This window comes from Arachis hypogaea, chromosome 13, assembly GCF_003086295.3.
Source record: "Arachis hypogaea cultivar Tifrunner chromosome 13, arahy.Tifrunner.gnm2.J5K5, whole genome shotgun sequence".
Lineage (NCBI taxonomy): Eukaryota > Viridiplantae > Streptophyta > Magnoliopsida > Fabales > Fabaceae > Arachis > Arachis hypogaea.
In genome coordinates this window covers 14238441-14265336 of record NC_092048.1, presented here as the reverse complement: position 1 = coordinate 14265336, position 26896 = coordinate 14238441, and the positions used below count along the sequence as shown (strand labels likewise).

The window sequence follows — 26896 nt, the reverse complement described above, 5'->3', positions numbered from 1 at the left end:
AGAAGAAGAAAAAAAAATGCAGCATTAGAGAAAACATATTTCTATATAAAAATGCTATTTATACAGTAAAATTAGCCACTAAAATCAGCCACCAATGTATTTGTGTATAAATACATGTGTGCTTTAATTTATTTTCTGTATTTCAGTATGTATTTTATACTGGTAGCTGACTTTGGTGGTTGATTTTAGTATACATGTAGCATAACTTATTTATGTATTTGTAGCAAATTTGGGTGTAAAACGAAGATATTTGGATGTAACACGAAAATATTTGGGTGTAAAACGAAGATATTTTGGTATATTTTTATTATGATAAGTTCTGCATAATTCAGAACTCTTTCTCTTCCTCTTCCTCATCTTCTGCTGCTTCTTCTTCTTCATCTTCTTATTTCATATTCTCATAATTCTTTTAGGGAGGAAAAAATCAAACAAAGAAAAAAAATACATAATGTTGCAAAATCAAAAGAAGAAGAAGGAGAAACACGAAGATGAAGATGAAACACGCAAAGAAAAATAAGAAGAAGCACAAAGAAGAAGGAGAAAAAGAAGAAAGAAGAGGAAGAGGAGGAGAAACGCGAAAAAAACATAACAGTTGTGGTTCTCATTGAAGAAGAAGAATAAGAGTCGTTCATAATGAGCGCGCTTTGGAAAAAAGAAACGGTTGAGTAACGCGTGTGTATTTACGCTCGAGTATGGGAAGTGTGGTGCACATAACTTTTGTTCAACTTGACCCAATTTATAGAATTTATAAGCTAAAAAGGCTTATATATGTAGCGCACCTGTAATTCGATTATATTAGTGTTGTATTTGTTCCTGTCCAATTATATTAGTTTTGTATTAGTGTTGAAATTGCGGCACTTAAACTAATTCGATTATTGGATTAGGTTTATATTAATTTTAAAATTTTAAAATATAATAACATATACAACTTTTATTTTAACGTCAATTATGATTTATTTAAATATAATTTTTATGACGTATTATTTTTATTTTTGTTACTATTACATATTATTTCTTTAATTTTTTATAATTTTCTAAATTTTATTTTATTTGGATACTCAATTATTTAAATTGATTTGGGTCTACTCGCAAAAAAGGAAAAATTTTAGATTCACATTAACTCAAATATATTAAAATTTAATTTTATTTTTTTCGAGCTCAGAATCAATCCTATCCATAAATACTCTATTTAAATTTTAAAATGGTGATATCCTTAAAAAAAAATTCAAAATGAATTAAAAAATAAAAATAGGATAAAATACAAACTTATCTTTAGTTACAACGACATCTAAGGTTACTGCTTTAAGATTTAAGATTCCTGTCAAACAAATTTAGGAAGATAGGAAAATCTAATAACTAAGATTCCTTTAATGCTTTCAAGACACTGACCATACAAATAAAATAGACGTACGTACGTACTATTCCTTCCCTGCATGACATCAACCTGCTTTCTGGTTTTTTCTTCCAATTTGCCTCTGCACTCTACAATTTTTATTTTACTCTTATTCTTTTATCGCATTATTGGTATCATAATTGATTATTATTAATTTATTATTATTCATTTAGAAAAAGACACAAAATTCAAAGACACATGCTTTCTGCTCAAGCTAATAGCATAGTAAATGACGAAAGCACTTCCATATAGATTTCTTCAGCTGAATCCTGTGCTAATTAAATCTAATCACCATTTGTATTCATAAAAAATAAAAATATTGATATATATATTTATATTAGATCGAAATTAAACTTGTATTAACGCAAGATGTTTTTTGTATGACAAAAATATCCTACGTGACACTTTAACCCTCAAAAAACAAGGTACTTTTATCACACGGAAGACATCTTGCATGAGTACAAATTTAGTTTTAATTTAGTCATTTTTATCTTTCATGAATACAAATGTTCATTTATTATAAATCCATACAAATCAAGACCGAAAGACTAAGAAGATAACAATTATTTTATTTAATTTTATATATAATATTTAAAATTATATATTTATTATATTTAATATTATATATTTATTTTTAAAATAATTAATAAATATAAAATAAGATAACTTTAAATTATTTTTTATTGTCTTTTAAATATTTTTGAATAAAAAATACATACACAAAGTCTATATTATTAAGATGTCATTGGTTTTATTCCAAAAATGCTTGCTGTTGTTTTATGAATCAAATGTTAGTAACAGATTGGCAGCACAAAAATAGATCCTACATGCATATATAATAACTAGCTAGCCATTGATGTGTGTATGCAAATATTGTGGAATTGTCTTCTCATTTTTTATTTCTGTTAACATAAAAATAAGTCCGATTTTATTTTATACTATTTAGTTTTGTAATATATAAATAAAAGATGATACGACGCATTTTTAATATTCTAATCCTATTTTTTTTTTAAATCCTAATTTTTAAAAAATTGTTCAAATTAGCTTACAGTAGAGTTGTTCCCAATACGAATCATAATTTGATTTAGATCGGAATAAGGTAGGAATGGTATGTGGTCTCTGAAACATGTTTGGTTTTGTACTTATATTTCTTTTGCTGAACAAAAGTATTAATGTTGTTGCAATCCCATGCTGATAGCAATATGATTAATCTCTCCACTATTGCGGCAATATTAACCTTTTCTGGCTTTACATTGTTTCATGCCATTGTAATCAGCATTTCCTTGTCCCTTTTGCCACAAATATTCATGCGCATCCCCAGTTGTTATCTTCATGCTTATTATGGCCTCAAATTACCCTTCTTTATACATATATGTATATTATATATGTTAGATTTGGTGGAAACTCAGGTGCAGTCGACTTCACGTGAAGTTGATAGTTGAGAGCCGTTAGATAATTTAACTGATTTGGCTAAATTTTCATCTAACGATTCTCAATTGTTAACTTTACGTAAAATCGACTGTAGTTGAATTTTCACCTTATGTTTAAGGTCTTCTTCCCTCTTTGTGATAAATAATTGTAGTGTTGCAAAAGTGACAATTATAAGATCTGGACCACTAAATTGCAAATAAATAAAGTTTACTTATTCATCGCTATACTAAAAATGTATAAAAAAGTAAGAAATAACCACTATTACAAACTAAATTGAAGGTAAAAGAAGAACACACACATACAACGATCAATTTGTAACGTGCATTATAAAGAAAAAAGAAAGTGAATACAATATTCTAATTTCCCGTCATCCACTATAAGAAAAAAAATGAGCAATTTTGACTGCCATTAAAAAATAGTTATATCCTTTTACAGTTATTAGTTGTCAAAAGAATGTTAATATTATTAGAAAATGGTTTAAAAATATTTTGATGGTGAAATTGTCAAAAAAGAAAAAAAAAACTATTATTGACACTTATTTTTCATAATCAATATAATAACCAAATGTCAACAAAGATTTTTTTGACAATTAAGTGGCCGTTAAAAATACATGTCAATACTGACCGTTAATAATATTATGAACTTTTATGATAATTAATGGTCATTAAAATACATTTAAATGTTTTTTATATAATTATTGGTAATTAAAAATATTCCTATAAAATAACTAATTTTTTCTGTACTAATAATGATTCTCAACTATATTAAGTTTTTTTTTTTTTTATAGTGATTCTTGAAAAATATATAAGTATATAAGACAATAAATATGAAGAAGTAAAATTATAAATAAATGAGACGCATTTTAGAGGAGAAAAAGATGTTGGATGGCAGCATGCAGTGGTTGGAGTGAGGATGATTGTGTTTGAACTTTGAAGCTTTATTCTTATCTTAGCATCTATTACTTTGGTAGTAATTAATTTCCCATCATAGTATTGCTTTAATTAGTGAAGTCAAACTGTGCTGAAAAAGCGATAAAATTTAAGCATATTCGGTATTTAATTAATTAATATAGTATTATTAGTTAAGCAACAAGTGTGAACCCATCATTGTATAACGAAAGGGGATCATTTTAATTTTTTTTAATTATTTAATAAAGTATAATTTTTTATTATTTAATATTTTTTTACATATTTTTCTTTAACTTATTTAAAAAATATAAAATAAAAAATTATACTATATCAAATAATTGAAAGAAAAAAAAAGAAGATTCATTCATTTTAAATAAGAGAACATATATATGCTTTCATCTTTCTTTTATTAATTTTCCCAGTGATTTATTTTTCTTTTATAGCAATGTTGTCTCTTAGCAAATTATTTATACTAAAAAATATATAAGACAATAAAAATAGTATGCATTTAAATATAAGTCATGCCAATATAATTAAACATATGTACTTTCAATAATCTGCCACTACTTTGAAATTATTTAAGCCCTGGCCTCTAGCTACATTTGACCCTACAAAAAAGCCTTGCAAATCTGTTTTTTTCTACGGTTTATAATTAATCTTTCTTTTCACCCAAAAATTGTCCTTCTTGATTATAAACAACTTATAAGACTATTTTGGATTTAAGGTAATCTTTTATATATAAGACTATTCTCTATATAATAATTTCAATTTTTTTGTGGAGAGATTTGTAAATATCTAGTGACCAAAAAAAATCAAATATTATAATAATAAAATATTTTCGTACGCTCTTGTAGCAAGCTTTCTTTAAAAGGGAAAGTATGAGGAGCCAATGAAATATTTATATAATATGTACAATAAAGGTTTAGGGAGTATTAAAGATATAATCATTAGTGTAACATTTTTTCATCAACTGAAATTTTTGAGATGAGTAGTATCATGATGTTTATTATCGTTAGTACTCGGATGATTATTTTAGATAATATGAAAAATGTTCATTTTGTAACTCAATAGTCCATTGTACACATTGTATAAATAGTACATTATCTCCCTAGCGGGATCTCTTTCTTTAAATATGAAGCTAATATCATTATTAGGTAATTTTATCATATATCTTTCCGGTAAACAGTTAATTTATCATCTAATCTCCAAGCTTGCGTCATAAGTAGATTGCATTCTTAGCTTGCAGGATAAAATATGATTATATAGATAAGGTAGATGAAATTGGTAATTTGTTTGGCATGTATTTGATGTACTTAAGGGAATTATGCTTAGCTTGTACATTTTTTTTTTTTCGAAAGTTTGTTACAACTAATTACAAAGACAACGACAGAGAAATGAAAAATATCATCATTACTAGATTGGTCTTAAATTGAAAAAGAAAAAAAAGCTATTGAGGTTTGCTCCTTCTTGTGTCTAATACGTCCAAAATAAAGGCCTAATGTAATGATCAACCAAATCTGATCCCAAAATCTTGGTTATTAAATTATAGGAATGATTGAATGAAAATGAAGGAATAAATAAATGAAATGCATATATATGCATATATGGACAGTGCATCCCTTGATTGGGATTATGCTGAATTGCTGACATATTTGTATAAGCTATTTAGAATATCTCTAATTCTCTATAGTGGTCCATGCTGATGCTGTTGTTTAATTAGGACAAGGCTCTCTCACCTGAATCTCCATGCTGGACCTTGAAGACAAGCAAATGATAATGAAAGATAGAGCCAAATAGGACCATAAAACACCACAACAAAGGAAAAGGAAGGGAAAAAATAAAATAAAATATTAAAAGAAAAAACAAAATAAAGCCTCCATATTTGTAATGTCTATGTATAAAGAAAAATGGGTTTTTATATGTATTTATTTAAAATATGGTTTGGGTGGAATATGGTGGGAAAATTGATATGGCTTTCTTGGATCCTGCAAGAGACATTGGCACTGTTACACATGACATAATTTTATCAATTTGATTATCATCCAAAGATAAAGGGGGAGCAAGGGAATGATGAAAAGTGGGAGCAAAAAAGAAAAGGTGGAAAAAGAATTCACCAACAAAATTTAAAATAAATAAATAAAGTATATGGGGATTGGATTGATATCAGACAAAGGTAGAATACACTGAGGTGAGAGAAATTGATGACATGATTTTAGGATCTTCATATAATAATAAAGGAGGAACTAATAGTGTTGTTTGTAGAAGCTAAGATGATAATAATGAAGTAGTAGAACAAGTAGAGAAAACTTTGCCACTCTCTCTCTACTATTCTTTTATGTATGTCCACCAACAAAACCCACTGAAGCAAATTATCATGATGAAACTCCCTCTGCACCCTGCACTCCAAAAAAGTGATTGTCTTCCTCATCAAAACCTTCATTCCCTTAAATCTACTACCTCCATAAACACCACCATAACCATATTCTCATCCACAACCTTTTCCACCCCAAAACCATGAAGACACCTTTCTTCTTTTCCTTCTCCCTCTTCTTCTTCTTCTTCTTCTACTGCCACACCCTACTTGTCTTCTCTGCTACCACCATACCCCTCCAACTCATCTCTCTACTCTCAATAAAATCATCCCTCATAGACCCTAACAACATCCTCCATGATTGGGACCCTTCTTCATCCTTCTCCTCCAACACCGAAAACCAAGACCACCCTATATGGTGTTCATGGACAGGCATCATTTGCCACTCAAAAACATCACAAATCACCACCTTGGACCTCTCAAACCACAACTTCTCAGGCACAATCTCACCCCAAATCAGGTACCTAACTACCCTCAACCACTTGAACCTAAGTCGGAATGTCTTCAGTGGAACCTTCCAAGCTGCAATCTTTGACCTCAGCGAACTCAGGACTTTGGATATCAGCCACAACTCCTTCAACTCAACGTTCCCACCGGGATATCTAAGCTCAAGTTCTTGAGAGTCTTAAATGCTTACAGCAACAACTTCATTGGACCTCTCCCACAAGAACTCTCCGTGCTTCGCTTCCTTGAACACCTCAACCTTGGAGGAAGCTACTTCAATGGCACAATCCCACCAAGTTATGGCTCCTTGGCCAGACTCAACTTCTTATACCTCGCCGGGAACTCATTGGTAGGTCCAATTCCACCGCAACTAGGCCACCTCAGACAGCTACAACACATGGAAGTTGGTTACAATCCATTGGAATCAACATTACCAACAGAGTTAGCAATGTTAACAAATCTCAGCTACTTGGACATCTCAAGTACTAACATCACAGGTCCTCTGATTCCAGAACTTGTTGGGAACTTAACAATGCTGGAGACACTGTTGCTGTTCAAGAATAAGTTAACGGGTGAAATCCCAAGAAGCATAGGGAACTTGAAGTTACTGAAAGCTCTTGATTTGTCAGATAACAAACTCACGGGTTCAATTCCGGAAGAAATCTCAATGCTGAAGGAACTCAACTTCTTGGGCTTGGAACTGAACAATCTAACAGGGTCAATTCCACAAACAGTTGGTGACCTTCCAAACTTGAACTTCCTCCTTCTCTTCAACAACTCACTCACCGGAATTCTTCCTCAGAAGCTCGGCTCCAACGGTTTGTTAAAGAAAGTGGATGTTTCAACCAACTTTCTAGAAGGTCCCATTCCTCCAAACCTCTGCAACGGCAACAACCTCAACAGGCTCATCCTCTTCTATAACCGTTTTAACGACTCGCTTCCGAGTTCACTTGTTAACTGTATCTCCCTCTCCAGGGTTCGCATTCAGAATAACCGCTTCAACGGTCAAATTCCATTAGGTCTTGGTCAACTCCCTAACCTGACGTTCCTTGACATCAGCGACAACGAATTCACCGGGAGAATTCCCGAGGATTTCGGCAATGCCGTAAGGCTTCAGTTCTTGAACATCTCCGGCAACGCGTTTGAGAGCGCGTTGCCGAGCAACATATGGAACTCCACCAGCCTCCAGATCTTCTCCGCTGCGGGTTCCAAGATCACCGGTGAGATTCCCGACTTCGTAGGGTGCAAGAACATATAGAGGATCGAGTTGCAGGGGAATTCACTTAACGGAAGCATTCCGTGGGATATTGGAAACTGTGAGAAGCTGATTCAGCTGAATCTGAGTAGAAACTCGCTCACCGGAATCATTCCATGGGAAATCTCAGCGCTGCCTTCGATCACCTACGTGGATCTCTCGCACAACTCGCTCACCGGAACTATTCCTTCGAACTTCAACAACTGCACCACGCTAGAGAACTTCGACGTCAGTTTCAACTCCCTCACCGGACCTATACCTTCGTCGGGGATCTTCCCGAACCTCCACCAGTCGGAATTCTCCGGCAACCCCGGCCTATGCGGCGGCATGGTCGCGAAGCCATGCGCGGCTGAGACGCTAGGCTCGGAGGACAACCAGGTCGACGGTCGACGACAGCAGCCGAGGAAAACTGCCGGCGCGATCGTGTGGATCGTTGCGGCGGCGTTCGGGATCGGAGTTTTCGTCCTCGTAGCGGGGACACGGTGCTTCCACGCGAATTACGGCCGCCGTTTCGGTAACGACGGGCAGGAGATGGGACCGTGGAAGTTAACGGCGTTTCAACGACTGAATTTCACGGCGGAGGATGTGTTAGAGTGTTTGTCGATGTCTGATAAGATCTTAGGGATGGGGTCCACTGGAACGGTTTACAGAGCGGAAATGCCAGGTGGCGACATCATAGCGGTTAAGAAGCTGTGGGGAAAGCAAAAGGAGAATATCCGACGGAGGAGAGGGGTGCTTGCTGAGGTGGAGGTGTTGGGGAACGTGAGGCACAGGAATATAGTGAGGCTGTTAGGGTGCTGCAGCAACAGAGAGTGCACCATGCTGCTTTACGAGTACATGCCCAATGGGAACTTAGATGACTTGTTGCATGGCAAGAACAAGGGTGATAATCTCGTTGCTGATTGGTTCACTAGGTACAAGATTGCCCTTGGTGTGGCGCAGGGGATTTGCTACCTTCACCATGATTGTGATCCTGTTATCGTGCATCGTGATCTAAAACCTAGTAATATATTGCTAGATGCTGACTTGGAGGCCAGGGTGGCGGATTTTGGGGTGGCTAAATTGATCCAGACCGATGAATCCATGTCTGTCATCGCTGGATCATACGGCTACATTGCCCCCGGTGAGTTCCCTAATTGGTCTTCATTATAATCGTTACATCACTGAAGTGCATGCTAATTTGTTCGTTTTTTATGTTTAGACTTCATTTATTCATTGATAAAACTGCTTAATCTTCCTAAATTAAGTGAATAAAAGAAACGTATATAGCGACTAGCGAGTATAGTTTGCTGAATAATAAATTCACTTTGCTAGCTCGAACTAATTTAGTTGAAGTATAGTTTGTCATTTTCAATATTGTGACTTACCTGTTGTATGAGGAGCTCATGGTCCACGAAGAAATAGTATGCATGGATACTAAATGGTGATGGAGTGTGCAAGAAAATGCTCTTATTGGTGGAAGTGTGGAACTCTTCTATATTGAACACTTTGGAAGAGTATCAAGTAATTAAAAAAAATTGGAAATTAGCTTGTTAAAATAATTATAAGAGCTATCTATCATACATGCATGTTGACTCTAATATGAACTAGTAAGTCATATTATAGTATATCATTACTTTATTTTATATAATAACTGCCTTTTTTATTTCTTCCCTCTTTTTTCTCAATTTCTATAAAATTTATTTATTTCTCTCTCTCTCACTTACAATGGTGTGACCACAAGTGTTCAAAGTGAATGTACAAATAGAATGCTTGGTGTGCAATGTGAATGGTGAAGGCAACTTTGGAGGGTGTGGTCAAAATTGGCATGGCAAGGTGGTGCAATGTGGTTGGCAGTGTTATCTAAGAAGAGAGGCGCTTGGGACTTTTCATGACCAATTTCGGTGCATGGGTTCTGAGCACTACTGCGCATGGATAGGCAGCTCTTTTTTTTTTTTTTTTATTTGGTGTTTCACTTTCACACGTTGCTTTTTATCAAAGATCTTCAAATATTAAAGGGGACCACCTAAGAATATTGTCAATTCTCATTAACTCTTTGAATCATGAGGATGTTGACTTTGGTCTTTGTGATTAGGCAATCCCATTAAAGTAATTAACAGCCTCTGGATTTGGACTTAAATATTTTTTTAATGCTCTCATGTGTTGTCCTGTTATCATAAAATAAATTAAATTCATAACAAAGTTGTACTTGATTAGAAGGCTAATAGTCTAATACCCTTTTTTTGTTTTTGTCTCTTTTTACCTCAGAATACGCCTATACTCTTCAAGTGGATGAAAAGAGTGACATTTACAGCTATGGGGTGGTGTTAATGGAGATCTTAAGTGGAAAACGTTCAGTGGATGCAGAATTTGGAGATGGGAATAGCATTGTTGATTGGGTGAAGTCAAAGATAAAGAGCAAAGATGGGATAGATGATATATTAGATAAGAATGCAGGTTCAGGGTGTTCCTCAGTGAGGGAAGAGATGATACAAATGCTTAGAATTTCATTGCTTTGCACAAGCAGGAACCCAGCTGATAGGCCTTCAATGAGGGATGTAGTGTTGATGCTTCAAGAAGCCAAGCCCAAAAGGAAGTTGCTTGATCTGGATAGTATTGTTATAGGTCGATGTGGCGGCGGCGGGGACAATGTGGTGGTTGGTGGTGGTGAAATTCCTTTGGCACAAAAGGCCACGGCGGAAAGCTAATTAATGCAATGTGTTCATATATGATTTCAATGTTTTTCTCTTTTTATATTTTCTTTTCTTTTCCTTTCTTTTTTGGTGGGGATTTTTTTTCTTATTGTGGGGGGATTGGTATAGGAGAAAGTGATTTTCTATTTTTTAACTTCCAATGGAATTTCAAGTGTTACTTGTCCTTTTTTTTTTTTCTCTCTTATTTCGTTTATATATTGTTATGACTCTATTAATATGCCATATGTATAATTAGAGAGTGTGAAGGCTTGGAGCAGTAACCAAATTGGGAACCAGCAATAGCTACTAGTGAGCATGTGAAGATGATAAAAAGAAATATCGATAAGACAAAGAAAGATACAGTTAAAAACTGTTTCAATTAATATGGATTTGCATTGAGGACAATGATTCCAAGAAAATAAATTTAAATCGATTGCATATTATGCATATTTTTGGGAGGGGGTGGGGGGAAATAAATACTAACGGTGTCAAATTTATTCCAAAAAATATCAAAATTGAATTCATGAATAAGAGAAAATCGCTATGTATGTAGTATGTGATCATTTTATAGTGTGTTTGGTCTTGTGTTGATTTTAAGTGAAATAAATTTCTTATTAGTTTACTTTAGTTGCATATAATTTAAGTTTGGGTAATGCTAGGGCTAAGACTTTTAAGTTTTAGCATTAAAAATGAAAAGTTACTACAAATGTAGAAAAAAAAATGTATTGATCACTTAAATATATATTTTTTTAAGTTATTCCTTTTAAATCTAGCTAAAAATTTATAGTAGTTTACGGCGAAAAAAAATTCAAGGCTATGGTATACTTCACAAGGCATGGTGCACAACATACCATAAAACATTAAACAATTTAGATTAGGCAGAGTCTCTGGTGTAGAAACTGATGCGGCTTCTACACGTGTAGAAATGGTGTGGACAGCTCCAACAGGCGACGAGTGTATGATTGAAGTAGCAGATGTGACCTGCTGCAGGAAAGGCGTCCTCTCAATTCAGGAAGTGCAACTCCCTGCACGTGATAAGAAAACATTATCAGCTTGTGTAAGTAGGATAAGTAAGGATAATTAGTATTAGTTTAACATGGGGCTCGGGCCTTTTTTGCAGATGTGGAATGTTTCCTAAACTGTTGATGGGCTAAGTTTTCTTGGGCTTTGTGATATACAGGACTCATAATAAAATCTTACAGGAGAAGAAAAAAAATATAAAGAAAATAGTGAATTGGAAAAACAAAATCAATTGGCGTTTTTATGTATAAGGATTTTACCCAGTGGTATGAAAATCGGACCGGACCACTTCAATTGGGAACCGGCAACCAAAACGGTCTGATGCAGTGTATAAAACCGCTCAATCTATAACGGTTAATAAACCTCTGAACTGGCCAGTAATCAGGCGGTTGGACCGGACCAGGAACCGACCGGTTCATTTAAACGCTATCGTCTTGAGCTCTTTTTTTTTCTAAAAAAAAGAAACCAAAGCATAGACGCTCACCCTCAGGCCTCACCCACCCCCTTTTGCCCAACACGGCAAGACCCCCTAAGTGAAATTCATAATTGAAAAGCAAGGCTTGGAAGTAGAAAAATTAGGGTTCTAGGTCCTGCCGCGCCGTCCGTCGCTCTCGGCGCCTCCCCACCGTCCATTGTACTCGACGATTCCGCGGCCTCCTCCTTCTCCCTGTGTCGAATCCAGCCACTCTCTTGTAGCTCGGGACGTCGTCTGGTTGAGGGTTGGAGCTACTTGCCGTGTGTTTGTTGCCGTCGTCTCTCCGTCGCCATCGTCTGTTCGTCGCTCTGATCTTCGTCGGAGGTTAGTAGCACTGCTTACAGGCTTACAGGGTTATTTCACTTCGTCGGGTCCTGCTTTTATGCTCTGTTTAGTGGATTTATGAAAGGGGAATTGAAATCAAATTGTTGATTTTGTGTTGTTAAATCTCTTCTGCTGCTCTTTTTAATTTCTGAGGTAGTGGTGTAGTGGAGAAGAAGGAATAACAGTGGTCCTCGTCTGGTGGGCGTCCTGCTCGGCGTTGTCTACTCGCTGTCGCGCTCAGCTGCTCAGATCGAAGATCGGTGCACATTGCTATTGCTTGTTCTTCCTTTTTTGGTGGTCTGTTCAGAAGTGAGAACGATGGGTTTAGGATTTTAGTACTGTTAATGCTGTTGTTGAATGATTAACGCTGCTGCTACTGCTGGGCTGTACTCTGTTTGGTTGTTTTTTTAATGCTGTATTGAAAAAAAATTATGCTTATACTTTGATAATTCTTTGTTAACTTATGTTAAAATTTTGATGAATATGGTGTCTGCTGAAAATGTTACTAAACTTTGTTAAAATTATGGTGAGGTGTGAGCTTTTATTCGTTCAATGTTAACACTATGTTAAAATGATACTGAAGCATGAGCTTTTATCTGAATGATTGAGTCTTCTCTATTGTATTGAACTGAATTTATTTATTAAATTTTTTACTTAAATTTCGCTAAGTTGTGTCTTGTTTTGAACCGATTTAAATGAATGATGGAATTTTTATTGTTGAATTTTTGTTGTTAAATCTTGTTTCCATTGAAAAAAGAAACTAAAAGGAGAAGAAAGCTTCCACAAACTATAGAATATTAAGTTAATTCCCACAAAAAAACATAAGCAAACGTCATTAGTTATGCAAAATATATAGACTGTTAATAAGCAGTAGCATAAACAACTTAGATCAATTCCATGTATTGAATTTTATTAACAATCATGTTTAACAGCGATAGCATAAGCTAATGTCAACGCTTCTACAAATTATAAACTGTTAGTATCTATTTTTGTGCAATTGTGCTATCTGTTTTAGATGTTGAGTGTGGCTAATTTTCAAAATGTCAGTGCTCAACCCCCTGCATATTTGGTCTATGTTCACTTATCTTTTCAATCATTTGGTTGCCAAAGACTCAAGGAGTTTTAATTTTTATTTGTTTTTTTAATGACCTTCAAGTCAATAAAATTATTGAATGTCACCTCTATGATGTATTGCAACATTCTTTTCATACGGATCGGACTTGGAATATATTAGGGAGCGTGCGGAAATTAGATGGCGAGTAATTCCTTTAAAAAAATTTTATTTTCAGATGGAATACACTGGTCATAGCAAGAAATTCTGCATAGAGGATGAGAGCGAATGTTTTGGCGAAGTAGTCAGTTCAGATGCTGATGAATTTGATGTTGAGCAATTGGATCCAAGTGGGCAGGATGACCTGTCGAATTATGGAGATGTATTTGGTCTTACTGCAGCTAAAATAGAGAACAAGGTTTTCAGAACTGAGGAGCGTGCTTATGAATTCTATATGAGGTTTGGGAAGTGCCATGGGTTTGGTGTACGCAAGGGAGACTATGGGAAGGATGATGACAGAAATGTAATTAGGAGGAGATTCTTTTGCAACAGAGCTGGGTTAAGGGATGAAAAGCACTATAATAGATTAGACAGAAAAAGATTTCATAAGCCTGAGACACGAACGAACTGCCAGGCTAAGTTGTCGATATATCTTGACAAAGAAAGTTCGAACTGGAAGGTCTGGAAAGTCATCCTCGAGCACAACCATGAGTTAGTAGCTAGGTGTATGGTACACTTGATTCCAAAGTTCCGTCGGGTTTCAGGTGCGGCAAAGGATCAGCTAGATGGTATGCAAAGTTATGGGCTACCTACGTCAAAGATACTTGGGTACATGACAGGGATTCCGGGGGGGGGGGGTATTCACTATTGGGTTTCACAAAGAAGGATGCTTATAACTACCTTGACCGGACTAAGCGCGCACGGATTGCAGATGGGGATGCAAATTCTGCCATTGTCTATTTGGAGGGAAAGGCTTCTGTGGACCCCATGGCAATGGTGAGGTATAACCTGACTAAGGAGGGTATGTTGGCCAACTTGTTTTGGGCCGATGGAATGAGCAGAGTTGATTACCAACACTTTGGTGATGTCCTCGCGTTCGATTTGACGTACAAAAAGAACAAGTACAGGAGACCGCTTGTAATATTCTCAGGTGCAAACAACCACAAACAGACGACTATCTTTGGGTTCGGGTTAGTGTTGGACGAGACGATTGCTTCGTACAAGTGGATGCTAGAAAATCTCCTTGAGGTGATGTGTAATAAATTTCCATCTGTTGTAGTCATAGACGGCGATGATGCCATTATTGCCGCAGTTACGGAAGTTTTTCCTAGTGCAACCCATCGCCTGTGTGCTTAGCATCTACAAAAGAATGTTACATCTAATGGGAATGAGCAGATGTTCAGGGACTTGTTTTCAAGGTGGTTGTATGCGGATATGTCGATAGATGACTTTGAAGCGGAATGGGATGAAGCAGCGGATGAATACGAGTTACATGATAAGTTGTGGGCAATGCAGATGTACGAAAAGAGAAAGATGTGGACGAATGCATACCTTGGCAACAAGTTCTGTGCTGGGTTTCGTACCACATCGCGATGCGAGGGTATAAATTCCCATGTGAAGAAATTCCTTAGCTCGAAGCACACTATACTGGAGCTTGTGCAAAACCTTGAGCTAGTCCTTCGTGAATATCAAAATAATGAGATGGTTGCACAGTTCAACTCCATCTATAACGTCCCTGTTATGACGACGTGCCTTGATCCAATCGAAAAATGTGCTGCCATGGTATATACGCGGACCATTTTCACCAACGTGAAAAAGGAGATAGATGCGGTTGGAGGTCTAAACTTTGTTAGTAAGCGGAGGGTGTCGACGACGGTAGTGTAAACAATGGAGGAGTATGGTAATCCCGGGATGTTTCTTAAAATGGATTCAGCATTCCCAATAACAGCTTCCACATCTCTAGTTGGCTGATCCCCTTTTTTCTCGTCCTCTGTTTGGTGGAACTCGCATAAGTGACATTACCCCTTCGTGTACTTGAACAACCCACTGAACGTTGCTTCTTCATGTCAACATCAGCAACCATAGCTTCTCCTTTGCACCTCACCGCGTAGTCTTCCCACAACAAGGCGATGACTTTGCAGTTCTCTGCCGCAAGCTCCAACAATCCTTTTATCTGCTTTCCTTGAGACTCCATGACTTTCCGCACATCTCGATCGTTGTCCATCAACAGCTACAACAGAAAAACGTGTAATGTCGACAATGATAACCTGACTCTGGAAACTTGCCACACTAGTACCATTAACAATATCACCATACTGACCTCATGTATCTTGTTGAACACAGCCATGATCCTGTCCTCCGGAGCAGATCCATCCTCTTCATGTGCATTCTTCTTCTCCGTGTTGATGCAAATAACAAATGATTCAGTACCTTCAAACATGAACCTCTTACATGGATATGCATATACAGACATGGAAAACATAGACATACCTCACAATCTCGTCTAACACGGATGCCTCCATCGATGCAAAGTTTGGAGGAACTTCAATTGATCTTGGAGCTTCACCAATGCCATCCTTTTGATCACCCATTTTCATCCCTCAAGAATTCAACTTTACGCGGCAAATGGAACTCAGGAAGATTGCTGGGGGGGTTCGTACTACCAGTACAATGGGACCAGTTACTTTATTAACCCAGGTGTCAACTCGTTTCATTCACTGGGATAGGCCCCGCCTTACAGAAAGGGAATGAAATGCATCCAAAGGCCCAACCATTGAGGCCCAACAAAATTTCTCCCATCTTTTGATGGTAATCTTCTATTGCAAGATTTGTTACGAGTCACGAGGTGGTCACCGAGCCACTCAACCAAATCCTTTCCACTACTATCTGTCATGCTACTAGATAGATTGATTGGACATGATTGATGGCTGCGAAAACTTAACTTAAATATTTCTTTTTCAAAAGCGAGTTACAGGTTTATATTCTTTTAGGCCATTGGCTACTTCTTCCCCGAACCCTTTATCCACGGCTTCATAGCTAAAACACATTAATCACCTCCTATTTTGTTAAAATGGTAAAATAATCACAAATTTAATTTCAAAATAACCATTATTGAATGGAATTGGGTTCACTTTAAACCAAAATATTGAAAAATCTAATCAACCAAATATTTAACCATTATTTACAACTAATTTGCTTCTTCCACCTATTTTCCTACCAAATAACTACGTACCCCCTCGGTGCTTGCCAGTGGCGTCAACAGGAAGAATAAAAAAATCAAGACTCCAACACCATGAAATTAGCAACAAAACCACATTGTTAGTGTTTAAATACATAGTCAAATACTGATTCAGAAATGGAAATCAAACATTCACTTTCTTAATCATCCATCATATTCATCATAACTAGAATATACATATCCATGTTACATTCAACTTCACCATGAATGCCTACTACTCCACCAGAGATACTCACCCCAATCCTAGTAATGTTAGCAACCAAAACTTACCCTAACTTATCCTAAAGTAACAACATATTCTACTAGAGTAAAAACCTTAACCTTCAACAGCCACTGTCATAAGCACACATACCTCAGACCCGACCCTAAATTGTAAAATGAACCACTACTCTTCCAGCATTTCATTTATCATCTCAACCTGATGCTGAAGATCAGCATTTTCCTCTTTTAGAAGATGAATCCAGTGTGCCACGGAAGATAAACTGGCATCCTGAATCTCTCTCCAGCGTTCCTCCATGCGGGCAACTGTGTGGTAGTTGTAGTCGCATATGCTATATCCAGTTGCTGCTACCATTTTCTCCAACATTGCAAATGATACTTCTTGACGAGCCACTCGCACATCCGCTGAAGTGGGTCCATGTGCAACGAGCTCCAGGCCCCTGCTGTTATAAGGCAGAACCACGGTGAACGCAAAGCGAACGGCCTCCTCACTAGACCTGTTCTCCTGGCATATGAAAATGGGAGCCCCGATGCCAAGGGATGAGCATGCACGCATTAGCAACAACTCCATGTCCTCCACGTGCAAGAAAGGTCCCTCCTTCATCGGACAGCCTTCGACACCACCTGCATCAGAAAACCAAATTCAATTTCTTAATCCCTCAAACCAATCATACTCTAAAAGCTAACAAAAGCTTTCTAAATCAATTATTGACAGACCTACTAAGGCATACGAGTTGCTGCTGCCACCGCGAACATCCAGACTATTTGATGAGCTCCCATGGGTGTCTTCAGTTTCATGGGACGGCGGGCTTCCATAGACCGGTAGTTGGATCGGATTCGGAAGGTCTTGCCCGAGGTCTCCCTCTTGATGTTGCTCCCCTGCCTCGATAGCAAGCTGTTGAGGCTCCCCCCCAAAATCTGCTGGTTCTGCAACGGCCCCAAGCCACGCCTTAGCCTCATCCAAGTCTTTGAAACCCTTGTAGTCGTTGTTCTTAAACCCGGTTACCTGACGCTTGCACTCTAATCATGTGCCGTATATGCCAGGAACACGCCCCCTCCTCACCGCGTAGTATTGAAATCGTCCACCTTCCATTCTTGCTCGTTCTGTGATTTGAATTCTCTAATGAGTGTTCAACGACAAATCCAGGCACCCCAACGACTATATAATACAGCTTCAGTGTCTCACACAAAAGTATTCAATGTTGATGTGAAAACTCGGTGTGGGATCCAACGAGTCTTGAAAAGCCTTCTTGAAAAAAGGCAAGCCTTCAAGTTGCTAATACCTGGGTACTATGGGGAGATACTGCACGTCTTTAAAAACTTTGGTTACCAAATAACCCTGTTGCATATAAATTATTAAAAGAAAATTCAAAACATATAAATTAACATTGAGACTGCAAAATAACTCCTACATACTCATTTACTTGGTTAAGTACATAACGGTTATATATTATTTATATTTATTAATATAACATAACTATATTTAATAGTTACTAATATAACATAATTATATTTTATTTTTAATACTTTAATTTTAACTTTCACTTAACATAAATGTATTTATATTTGTTGGTACTCTTTTCATAATAAAAATTAATATCCATTTATTAAATTATAATAAAATATAAAACCTCATAATTTTTAAATATCTTGTTTATAATACAAATTAATATATATTTATTAAATTATAAATAACACATAAGATAATATACATACTTATTATCAATTTTCTTACTATGAAAAGAGTCGTAACATACAATTTTTTACTTATAATTTCTTACTTTTTTGTCCGACAAGGTTCCAATGTTGTTATTATAATTTTGTTATAATGTAAATTTTTTTTCAAGATTTATGGTTACGTGCATATTAAGTCCACAATGTTGAATTTGATTTACTAAAGCCACCATCTCTATAAATCGAATTGGCTTATTTCATTTTATTGTTGATTCGTGTCATAGTTGTCAGAACTGAACCGGTGATCGAACCGGTCAAGTTATTGGTTTACTGGTTTATTGGTTCAACCTATAAATTACTCGTTAAACCGATAAAACCGGTCTCACGTAAATATAAAATATAAAATTGTTAAAAACTTAAAATTAAAATTTGACATACATATATTCACTAACATTTTATGAAGAATCAAGTCTCAACTTCTAAAAATAACTAATATAAAAAACCATAAAATTTATCGGTAATACTACAATACTATTTTAATTTGACACAATAAAAAAAATGAATTCACAAAACCTAGCATCTAACTATTATATCACTATGTGAGTAGATTTTAACATTAATATCAACACAAATTACCTTAATCACAATACTAGCAATAAAATAGATCAAGTAAATTAATAAATTTTTACTCAAATTTAAATTTACATTAATAATGATTTATAATTAAAATATAATTAATTTCAAAAATAAATAAAACAAAAATTAAATTAGATATCTATGTATACTATATAATTAGTACTTCTCAAATATAGTACTCGGAAGTGCAATGGCTGAGTGGCAAGTGGATGTTGTTTTTGCTCCACAGTTCTTCCTTCTAGACCCGGTGGAGACGTATTAAAAACTTTTTCAAGCAGACCACTTCGGTTAGACCGATTTTGATCGGTTCTCATCTGTTTTGACCAGTTTGATCGGACCAGTAAGAATTTGTTAAACAGTCCAAAGAGTAACCGAATCGGACTAAGGTCTGCTTCACCGGTTTTCCAGTCGAACCGGCCGATTCAGTTCGATTTTTACAACTATGAATCGTGTAAAGCGAACATGTCTGAGTCGATTTTTTCTGAGTTTATCTAATTCACCGACGCTCCTTTCAATTAATGGTTAACACAACATTCCTATTTAAATCGATTCAACTCAATTCCATTGACTCCGCTAACGTGAAAGTCCAATTCGTCTAACTCGAATTATAAAGTTACAAGCTTCAGGCCATCAACGTAACGTTTTTGCCTTTGGATGATTTGCTTTATTTTGGCATGTATTTGGTTTATTCGAGAGCTTTACCTTTGGAATCATTCACAATTAACATAATTAGAATGAGCGAAAATATTAATAACTGACAAGTCTAGTAATGCATTAAACACTGCTTCTTATATAGAATTATAAACATATCTTTCTAAATTAAGTTCATAACCGAGTGGTATGCATACTAGTCTATGAGTGTTGGTTTTGTTTTTGGGCATCATACTATATACTTTATGATCCATCCTCATTCTGAATCACTTAAACCAGAATTCTTTGCCATAGTCCAAAATCTTTAATTCTAACCCGTAAATATGAAACTTAATACCAAAATCCTAATTTTTGAAATTCCAACTTAATCATCTTCAAAAATACATAATCAACTACAACTTCAGTCAGTTCCTTTTTTTAAACGACTAACTTCTTAACTTAGACTCTTAAATATGATTTATACACTAAGAAATTAATATATTCAACATAGCTACATATACGTGCATAAAAATTAGCGTTTTTTTTAGTGGAATAAATCTCATAATCCAATTCAATAATTTTCTCCCCAAGAAAAATACACCAGAATTTTATCGTCGACAAAAGTCACTTCAAATACATTTAAATCGGGACAAATTCAGTATACGTTAGATTTAAAGTTTTATACAAAAATTTACATAACAGTTTCAACAATATGCACAAAAATCAATCAACGTCTTATCTCTATATTTTTATTTCATCTTATTTTCTAAAATTATTATTACTTGTTCACAACACAAACAAATCAATGTATCTACTTAAACAAAAAAAATGTCAAATTCTACACATAAATCAACTCATTTTATCTAATAGAGCTCTCACAAAATTATATCAAAGTTATCTTGTCATTTATTTTGGGTAAGTTATTAGGCCTTAGCCCAAAATTTTTATCATTATTTACAAAAATGGTCATGACACTATTAAATAATTTTCAAAAACTGTTGGACCTAGTGCCCAATCATATATAAAGAATACAAACCTCCAACAAAACAATAAATTAATTGGGCTGATTGTTTAAAAACTCCTTAACTACTTCCAAAAAAAAAAGAATCCCCTCACCTGTACTAGAATATGGGCTGCGTATAAGCACACTAATTAAGCCAAACTAATTACCTATATCTTTCAAATATTAATAACTAACTAATCTAAACCAGCCTACCTCATCACGTGAGAGAATGTAGACAAGTCCCTTTTTAACTGTCAGACTTTGTCCCCCTGTTGGACACTTGTTGCACATCCAATCTCACCAGCGCATTTTCACAGGTGTGAAATGTTCTCCCATTTGACACCGAAGAATCCGCCAGACTATAATAGAGGATAAGCTCGGTATCAACAATTATGAAACTCCGAGAAATTAAAAGACCTATTTCAAACACAGGGCACATCTAGCTGATCAGAATTGAACAACCACAATAGAAACTAACTTCTGCGCTCACCCGAAGTCGCGTCACTGCCCCACCGTGGTTCTTCTTGTCACCGGCGAAAAACGCAAGAAGACTTAAATATCTACTATGAATCAACGTGAAAGAATTTACTTATTAATAGACCATCGCCATTGTGATTTAGTTGCTCTTGAATTTTCAGCTGAGCTAGTTTATGAGCTAGCTTGTTTCTGGCTCTAGAAATTCAAGAGAAGCCACTATTGGAGATTTTTCTTTTGAGGGTTTTGCTGTTTTAAATATTTGTTAGGCTTTTTGTTAGGCATATTTTTTTATTTTGGACTAAGCTAATCCATGTTGGGCCCATAATATTATCTAATTATCATAATTTCAATTATAGAAATGTTATTTGTATACTAAAATCAGTTATCAATATATTTGTGTATAAATATATGTGTGACTTAATTTATTTTCAATATGTATTTGTATTGCAACATGTATTTTATACTAGTGGCTGATTTTAGTAGCTAATTTTAGTGTACACGTAGTATAACCCAATTAATTAATCTAAATATCTTGTTTTAATCACAACACTTTCCAGTGGCGTAAAACTGATATCACTGGTATTAATACAACTATTGCAATCCAAATCTTGTTCTTTCATGAGGCATTTGTCACTCACACACACTTTTAGCATAAATATCACTGGTACTAATACAACTATTGCAATCCAAATCTTGTTCTTTCATGAGGCATTTGTCACTCACACACACTTTTAGCATAAATTTACATGTGTTGATTTGTCTCCTCTATCTATACCCAAAAATTTGCCTTATAGTCTTTGCAATTTGTATTGAGGGCTGGCTTGACCAATTGTGATTGACGGATTTTTTTGGTGTAGAATGGGAGACAAATCCACACCTGTAGAAATGTGCTGGAGAGATTATTTGTGCAACAAGTGTCCAAGAAGGGGACAACTTCTGACAGTTGAAAAGGGACATATCTAAAATCTCTCACTGATGGGTTAGGTTAGTTTAGGTTAGTTTATTATTAATGTTAGGAAGCTATAGCTAATTAGTGTGGGTTAATTAGCGGGCTTATACGTAGGCCTTATTTTAGTAATATTACGAAGCTATAGCTAATTAGTGTGGGTTAATTAGCGGGCTTATACGTAGGCCTCATTTTAGTCTAAGGTGAGGGGATTCATTTTTTTTGGATGAAGGTAAGGAGTTTTTAAACATTCAGCCTAAAAAATTTATTATTTTGTTGGACGTTTATATTTTTTATATATGATTGGATCCTAAGTCCAACTGTTTTTGGAAATTATTTAGTAGTGTCATGACCATGTTTTTAAATAATGATAAAAGTATTGGGCTAAGGCCCAATTACTTACCAAAAAAAATATGATAAGATAATTTTGATATAATTTTGTGAAAGTTCATTACCAAAAAAAACTTTGTGAAAGCTCGATTAGATAAAATGAGTTGATTTTATCTGTAAAATTTGATATTTTTTTATTAAGTAGATACGTTGATTTGTTTGTGTTGTCAACAACTAATAATAATTTAAAAAAATAAAATAAAATAAAAATATAGAGATAAGACTTTGATTGATTTTTGTGCATATTGTTGAAACAATTATGTAAATTTTTGTATAAAACTTTGAATCTAAGGTATGATGAATTTTTCCCATTTTAATATATTTGAGGTTACTTTTGTCGACGATAAAATTCTGGTGTTTTTTCTTTTGGGAGAAAATTACTGAATTGGATTATGAGATTTATCCGTTTAAAAATACTGCTAATTTTTTTGCACTTATATGTAGCTATGTTGAATATATTAGTTTCTTAGTGTATAAATCATATTTAAGAGTCTAAGTTTAAAAATTAGTTGTTAAAAGAAAGGAAATGAATGAAGTTGTAGTTGATAATGTATTTTTGAAGGTGATTAAGTTGGAATTTCGAAAATTAAGATTTTGGTATTAGGTTTCATATTTAAGGTTAAGAGTTTAAGATTTTAGGCTATGACGAAGGATTCCGGTTTAAGTGATTCAGAATGACGATGGATCATAAACTATATAGTATGATGCCTAAAACCAAAACCAACCGTCATAGACTAGTATGCATATCACCCGGTTATGAACTTAATTTAGAAAGACATGTTTATAATTCTATATGAAAAGCAGTTTTTAATGCACTACTAGACTTGTGAATTATTAATGTTTTCGTTCATTCTAATTATGTTAATTGTGAATCATTCGAAAGGTAAAACACTCGAATAAACCAAATACATGTCAAAATTATGTGAATTATCTAAAGCCAAAAACGTTACATTGATATCCTAAAGCATGTAACTATATAAATCGAGTTAGACAAATTTGACTTTTACGTTATGAGAGTCAATGGAATTGAGTTGAATCGATTTACATAGGAATGTTGTGTTAACCATAAATTGAATCAAGTGTAGGCGCATTAGGTAAACTCAGAATAAATCGAATAAGACATATTCGATTTACACGAATCAACAATAAAATGAAATAAGCCAATTCGATTTATAGAGACGGTGGCTATGTTAAATCGAATACAACATTGTCGACTTAATATGCACGTACCATAAAAAGCAAAAATAATTTATATTATAACAAAATTATGATAACAAAATTATAACCCTTTTCGAACAAGATAAATAAAAAATTATAAGTAAAAATTATATGTTACAACTCTTTTCATAATAACAAAATTGATAATAACTATATATATTATGTTAGGGTAAATTACTAAAATAAACCAATTGACATCCAAAATTATCCAGATTCCCAAAAACGAAAATGGCTACCTGAAATAGCTTCGATTTGTATATGCATATAAATCGAAACAATAAGATTCAATTTCATATGCATGTAAATCGAACCAACTGAGTTCAATTTATAAGGATACTGACGAATAACATAATTCGATTCCAGTAGATTCGATTTATTATTTATTATACCATGTGAGTAAATCGAATGCATCAAAGAATATATTTACTCGAATTCTAAATACAGTACTCTTCTACACAATCAATAATTTAAAAAATTAAAAAAATTAATATTATCTAAATACAGTACTCTTCTACGTTGCAGAGAGATATTGGTGCCCAATGATCATTGCATTGGCGACAGGAAAGCGTTCTTGACACTTCGGCCAGAGAAGGAAGTCGTCGACGATGTAAATTTGTGTTCAATCATGATTTTATTGTGGATTTTCACGCTATAAGTGGTTTTATCAACTATTGCAAGCTAATAATGATCTTTTTTTTTTTGCAATGACGCAGGTGCTAAACTTGGTTGCTACCATGTTGACAGATGACCGGACAGAGAATACTTGGTGGCTTCTGACGACTTTCTCGGTGAGTTCTCTTGCTTCTCGCGTAATCTTTAAGAGGGAATCCAATTGGTGCAGATATTTGTGTACGTTGAATTTAGTGTGCAGCTAACGTGGTGTCGTTCTTTTAACCCAATGAAGCAAATAGCTCTGAATCCGACAACCTACTGCAAGGAGTCGTTGGAGTACATTGAACGCTGCTATGTGGGTCCCGTGGACGACATCACTAAGGTAATCCAGAACCCCGTTCATAACCCGTCTTGCTTAATACATAACATTGTTGGGCCTGGGAAATTATGCTGCTACATTCCTATTTCGAACATTTACTAATTTAACCGATCTTCGGATCCAGATATACATACCCATGTACACGGAGGGGCATTGGTACTTAATGGTAGTAGACATGCGCAATCGGCATCTAATTTATCTGGACCCCTTCAAGGAAGAAAAGCTTTATGACCAAAGGGTCGGCCAAATGCAATTTGTGGTGCGATTGAGTGTCTGAAGATTACGCAGTATTTTGCGTTATAGTTTCATGATACCCTTTTAATGCTTATTTTACCTTTCTGTGTCACAGGCTCTCTTTTTGCATACAATGCTTAGGGGGAGGAGATTTTATCAAAAGAAAAATAGCATTCCTGCAATGATTAAGGACTTCAAACTGACAGAACCTATTACTGGCCAACAAGGAGAGTATTCGTAAGATCCCAAAGATACCCCAAAAAATTGTGCATGTATCCTTCTTGCTTAATGCTTAATACATTATTGGTTACATCAAACTTGAGTTATCTTATTTCAGGAGAGACTGCGGGGTTTGGGTAGCATAATGGATGGAATTGTCACACTTGTGGACTTCTTACGAGCTAGAGGTAAGCAAAACTCAACACTATTGCATGAAGGTCATAACCCGAATTGCGGTTAGTGATCTAATAAAATCCCATACATTATCTTCATATAGGTGGTCAATGATCAGACAAGAATGAGGCTGGCATTAGATTTAATTTTGTCAAAGTCTAATTCTATAAAGGAAGAGATTTGTAAGCTAGCTGTCGAGCATCATGACACATTGTTGCAAAAGAAAACAACTTACAAGCGTGGAAAGAGCGGAAAAGATCCCAATATGGACGTATGCTGTGTTGATAGCAGTAGTAGCCAAAGTCTCACAATCTAATTTGGGGGAGGGCTTTTCATCCATTTGGTAGTGAGATGCAGTGACGGCATCTCGTTTTGCATTTTGATGGTGTGGTTAACATGATGTTGTATAAGCAAGCATGTTAAATGCCTTTGTAGATAGGTACTCCCCTTTTTATTTTGTTAACATTGTGCAAGCTATTGTTAAATTTTCCTTTTATTCGCGAAAGGAAAAGCCAGCAACACCTTATTGCAAGTTTATTAATGGAGGTGGTTGTAACGGATGGACCAAACTTTTGCAGTAAAGTATCCTACGTGTTGTTGACCAAGAGTGTCTATGCTTAATTCGTAACTTCGTCATATGCTTGTTTGGTAAATTTTATTTCTTTTTTCTCCCATTCCGTTCAGCTTAATTATAATAATATTTTTTCATGGGATAATACATATTTTATCCAGATTTTTTAAATTATTTATTTTGAAAACCTAGACTAACAGGTACATAAGCATAACATAAAAAGTAGATAATACATATAACGCTTTTAAGTTTATATACTTTATTTTATACCACGATTGATGCATTTTCGGCAGTTTCTTTTTTCCAGTTATTTTTATTTGTAAATTTTCTCGCTTCAAAAAAGTCTTCCTTTAAAATCAGATGATGATTACAATATATCGTATGATTTTCACATGGGTCAGGTTTTGTGAGCAAAACTATTAACATGCATATGTTCATGGATTGGGATGATTTAGTGCATGCCAATGTATATGGAAATCAACCCGGTTAGATTTGAAATATTTTGAAATAGAAACAAAGATATAAAAACAAACACAATTGAACCTCTTACTGCGGGCACGTTGTTGAGATCCATAATAACATACTCTTGACCATGTCAAGATGCCCAACTTCGACAAGCCAAAAGAATTCTAAGATAAGACCAAACTCCACATGCGTAAACTCGTCAACAATGACCTAACAGAGTACTAGTGTGACCAGCAACATATAATATTCATATCATACAAATTAGTATACAAAAGGTCCCTTTAAGAAGTACATAGCTTCGACATCATGGCTTATGTAACAAAAACATGGATGAACCAACTTGTCATTTGTACTCAACGTGTGCGTGGAGTGAACAAAGGAGGTCCAGGACCTCAATGGCCCAATTTCCCTCCAGCTTGCACGCCTTGGCTTTAACCGTCTCACTTTGCGCTGTTACAATGACGCGA

General features: G+C 35.0%; 1 protein-coding gene, 1 long non-coding RNA gene and 1 pseudogene across 2 annotated transcripts; all 3 read left to right on the top strand.

The window, feature by feature from the left end:
* The first annotated feature begins 5898 nt into the window (after nt 1-5898).
* LOC112737377 (uncharacterized) lies at nt 5899-10659 on the top strand (annotated as a pseudogene).
* A 1212-nt stretch (nt 10660-11871) lies between these two features.
* Nucleotides 11872-12894, top strand: LOC112737376 (uncharacterized). Its single transcript, XR_003168945.3, has 2 exons — nt 11872-12293; nt 12451-12894. It is a non-coding gene; the product is annotated as an uncharacterized lncRNA (long non-coding RNA).
* Nucleotides 12895-13582: 688 nt separating this feature from the next.
* LOC140173041 (protein FAR1-RELATED SEQUENCE 5-like) lies at nt 13583-14700 on the top strand. The gene is made up of 2 exons (XM_072210560.1): nt 13583-14055; nt 14109-14700. The coding sequence occupies exons 1-2, from the start codon at nt 13583-13585 to the stop codon at nt 14698-14700; spliced, it is 1065 nt and encodes a 354-aa protein (XP_072066661.1).
* The last annotated feature ends 12196 nt before the right edge of the window (nt 14701-26896 follow it).